Source organism: Arachis hypogaea, chromosome 16 (assembly GCF_003086295.3).
Source record: "Arachis hypogaea cultivar Tifrunner chromosome 16, arahy.Tifrunner.gnm2.J5K5, whole genome shotgun sequence".
In the NCBI taxonomy this organism is placed as follows: domain Eukaryota; kingdom Viridiplantae; phylum Streptophyta; class Magnoliopsida; order Fabales; family Fabaceae; genus Arachis; species Arachis hypogaea.
Window position 1 is genome coordinate 134576718 of NC_092051.1, and position 4529 is coordinate 134581246.

A 4529-nucleotide genomic window follows, 5' to 3' on the forward strand; every position below is an offset into this window, starting at 1 on the left:
GCATATTTACAGTATGTGTTATGATTGGTATTCCTTTAGTGAGGAGACATTCCATGTTCCTGGGAGTTGATCTCCTTTAAGGCTTCCTAGCTTGTAATCCCCCTTTCCAAGGTTCTGGAGAACTCGAAAAGGTCTCTCCCAATTTGCCGCCAACTTGCCATGTACTGGAGGTTTCCGAGCTTCTTCTGTCCATCTGAGTACGAGGTCTCTTTCATTGAAGGATCTACGAATTACTCTTTTATTGTGTCTTCGCTCTATGTACTATTTTCTGGCTCGCTGCTTTATGGCCAAGATGTCTCTTTCTTCTTCCACAAGATCGAGCTCGGCTGTTCGAGCTTGCAAGTTATTCGACTGATCATAAAGCTCGGTCCTTAGTGTTGGGACGCTGACCTCTACTGGGATCAATGCCTCAGCACCATATACTAGTTTGAAGGGAGTTTCTCCTGTAGTAGATTGGATGCTGGTATTATAGCTCCATAGGATTTCTGGAATGAGGTCGGCCCATTCCCCTTTAGCTTCGCCGAGCTTTTTCTTCAAGCCCTGTAAGATAATTCTGTTAGCTGATTCAACTTGCCCATTAGTTTGTGGGTGCTCGACTGAGCTGAAGTGATGTTTGATGTTAAAATTTGTTAAAAAGGTAGCGAGCTTATGGTCGGTAAATTGTCTCCCGTTATCCGAGATTATTTCTCTTGGGATACCGTATCTACATATAATGTTTTTCCATAAGAAAGATCGCACTTTCTCTGCCGTTATATGTGCTAGTGGTTGTGCTTCTATCCACTTAGAGAAATAGTCTATTGATACTAAAAGGAATTTTACCTAGCCTGGCGCTTTCGGAAAGGGTCCGAGGATATCCAATCCCCACCTATCGAAAGGCCAGCTTACCTCTATGGTGTGGAGCTCCTCGGCCGGGGTCTCTAAGAGGGTGGCATGCTTTTGACAATTATCGCATGCTTTGACTTTAGAGATGCAGTCCCTTTTTATCGTCGGCCAATAGTATCATGTTCGCAATATTTTTGCAGCCAATGCTCGGCCGCCGATGTGATTTCCACAGACCCCCTCGTGTGTTTCTGCTATAACATCTTCGGCTTCCTCCTTGCTGATGCATTTGAGGAGTGGTTGGGAGTGTCCTCGCTTATACAGGGTATTTCCGAGTACTGTATAGAAACTCGCTCTTCTTTAGAAGAGCGGCAAGTTCGGTTCCTCGTTTGGTATGGCACCTGTGTTGATGTAATTGAGAAAAGGTGTTCTCCAGTCTGGTACCTGCATGATGCTTAAGATTGTGTCCTGCTCAAAGCTCGGTTTGTCGAGTGTTAGTTGTGACAAGGCTGGTGTGTTTTCCGCTTGCCTTGTTGTGGCTAACTTGGATAACACATCGGCCCTAGTGTTTTGTTCTCGGTTTACATGAATAATATTAAATTTATTAAACTTTGAAATGAGATCCTTTGTTATGAGCCAATATTTCTCTAACAAAGGATCTTTACCTGGTATTCGCCCTTGATTTGATGTACTACAAGTGATGAGTCGCAGTAGACTGTTATCTGGGGTATTCGGAGTTGCTGGGCGAGCTTTAGTCCTGCTAGCAAAGCTTCATACTCTGCTTGGTTGTTACTTGCATTGAAGCGGAATTGTAGTGATTGCTCGGCTATCACTTTCTCCCCTTCTTTTATCAGTACCCCGGCTCCACTTCCTTCTCTGTTTGATGCACCATCTACATGTATACTCCAATTGGCCGCTGTATGTGGTGTCTCATTGGACATTTCCGACACGAAGTCGGCGAGCACTTGTGACTTCAGAGCCTTTCTCGATTCGTATTGAATGTCGAACTCGGATAGTTCGATTGACCACTTTATTAGTCGTCCTGCGAGCTCGGGTCTGGTTAATATCTGCCTTAGTGGTTGGTCCGTTCGCACTATGATTGTGTGGCTTTGAAAGTAATGTCGCAGCCTTCTTGCCGTGGTGACTAGTGCTAGCGCTAGCTGTTCTATCTTCGGATACCTTGTTTCTGTTGGTTGTAATACTTTGCTAATGAAGTATACTGGGTTTTGTTGTTTTTCTGTTTCCATCACTAGGACTGAGCTTATGGCATGGTTAGATACTGATAAATACAAATACAACGGCTTACCTGCCTCTGGTCTCTGGAGTATTGGAGGTGATGTTAAGAGCTATTTAAGTTCTGTAAAGGAACTTTCACATTCGTCCGTCCATGCAAATTTCTTGCCCTTAGAGAATGTCTTGAAGAAATGGTAAGATCGGTTTGCCACTGCGGGTAGGAAACATGATAGGGCGGCTATTCTGCCTGCTAATTGTTGGACTTCTTTTACCGTTTTTGGGCTCGTCATGGTCAGCACTGCATCGCATTTCTCTGGGTTGGCCTCTATACCTCGTGAGGTTAGTATGAAGCCAAGAAATTTTCCACCTTGGACTCCGAAAGCACATTTGTCTGGATTGAGCCTCATGTTATATGCTCAGAGTTGGTTGAAGATCTCTATCAAGTCATCACAGTGTGACCCTTGCGCAGGCGTTTTTGCCACCATATCATCTACATAGACTTTCATGTTCCTTCCTATCTGTTGTTGGAATACTTTGTCCATTAATCTTTGGTATGTCGCACCTGCATTCTTTAAGCCAAAAGGCATTACCTTGTAACAAAAATTTCCATGTTCTGTTATGAAAGCTGTTTTGCTTTGGTCTTCTGGGTGTATCAAAATCTGGTTATAACCAGAGTATGCATCCATAAAACTCAAGGCTTTGAAACCAGAAGCGCTATCAACTAATTTGTCAATGCAAGGTAATGGATATGCATCTTTAGGGCAAGCTTTGTTTAGATTTGTAAAATCGACGCACATGCGCCATTTACCTAAACTTTTCCTTACCATTACCACTTAGCCATGTGGTGAAGCGAATTTCTCTGATAAAACCTGCGTTGAGGAGCTTCTTGGTCTCTTCAAGTACTGCTTGTTTTTTCTCTTCTCCGAGGTTTCTCTTCTTTTGTGCCACTGGTCGGACTGTTTTGTCAATTGCTAATTTGTGGCAGATGACTTCCGGGCTTATTCCTGGCATGTCGTCTGGTGTCCATGCGAATAGGTCGGCGTTCTGGCCCAGTATGTGTACAAGTCTTACTCGTTCATTTCCTTCTAGTTCTTCTCCGATGTGTGTGTATTGCTCTTCATCTGCTGTTAGTGTTAATTTGTGAAGGTTGTCCATTGGCCGAGGTCTTTCGCCGAGATCTTCTCTCGGGTCGAGATCGGCTAACATTGTGATGTCAGCCGAGCTATGTATGGATTGGACCTGGGGCCGAGTTGTCTCCTTCGTATGGGCTTGCTTTAGACAAGCATTGTAGCACTGCCGAGCTTCTTGATGGTTGGCGTACATTGTAGCTATCTTGTTTTCCTGCACTATAAACTTAACACACATGTGTAATGTGGACACCACCGCTCTGAATATATTCAAGGCGGGTCTCCCGATTATAATATTATAAGGGCTATAATAATCTACTATTAGGTATTGAATATCAATGGATTTTGACATAGGGATCTCTCCCATTGTATTCCTCAGCCATATATGTCCCATGATGGGGACTCTTTCTCCGGAGAAGCCAATTAGTTCTCCCGAGGAGGGCTGTATCATTTTTTATGATAATTGCATCTTTTTAAAGGTAGAATAAAATAAGACATCAGCGCTACTACTGGGTCCAACAGTGTTTTCCTTACCAATAGCTCTCCGACCTGGATGGAAATCACCACTGGGTCGTCAAGGTTAGGGCTTGCCGAAGTCTAATTGATTGAAGGATATTGTGACACCTGGGTCTTCTTCCTTCTTTGGCTGCAGAGTTCCGTCAATTGCCAGCATCGCCCTATAACTTCGCTTTCTGGCCGAGCTTGTTTCACCTCCGCCTGCGTATCCTCCTGATATGTGGCTGATGATGCCCCTTGGTGGATCAGGGGTTGTCTGCTCTTTTTTGTTCTTGTCTGTCACTGTTTGTTTGTTCTCCTCCTTGTCCGAGCTTGCTCTTCTGGCTTTCTGGCTCTCGACGTATTTGTCGAGAAGTCCTTGTCGCGCCAGTCTTTCTAGGAGGTCTTTTGCGATAATGCAGTCGTCCATCGTGTGGCCGAACTTCTGATGGAAGGCGCAATGCTTGCTCCTATCCACAAACCTTTGGTCTTGGTAGTTTCTTGCCCGGGCTGGCGGCTTCACGATTTTGGCATTCAGAATCTCTTTTATGATGTTCTCTCTCTTGGTATTGAATTTGGTATACGTGTTGTATTTTGGTGTGAGCTTGAAAGGCTTCTTTGTATCCTTGTTGCCTGGTGATCAGAAAGCTTTTTCCTCATCCCTCCTTTGTGGTTGTCTGTCCGGCTTTTGGGCCTGCGGAGTTCTTCGATCTCCATTTGACCTACAGCCCTCTCTCGGAACTCCTCAAGTGTTTTTGGTTTTGTTATCGCAATGGTTTCTCGGAATTTGCCTGGTTGGAGGCCGGCCTTGAGGGCTTGGAGGTGGACAGCCGGATCTAAGTCTTGGATCTCCAT

The 4529-nt window shown here is 44.7% G+C and overlaps 1 protein-coding gene across 1 annotated transcript; it reads right to left on the reverse strand.

The window, feature by feature from the left end:
* Window positions 1-2468: 2468 nt before the first annotated feature.
* LOC112757619 (uncharacterized) lies at window positions 2469-3630 on the reverse strand. Its single transcript, XM_025806175.1, has 2 exons — window positions 2877-3630; window positions 2469-2773 (listed from the first exon to the last, which is right to left on the reverse strand). Exons 1-2 carry the CDS (start codon window positions 3628-3630, stop codon window positions 2469-2471), a joined length of 1059 nt encoding a protein of 352 aa, XP_025661960.1.
* Between the last annotated feature and the right edge of the window lie 899 nt (window positions 3631-4529).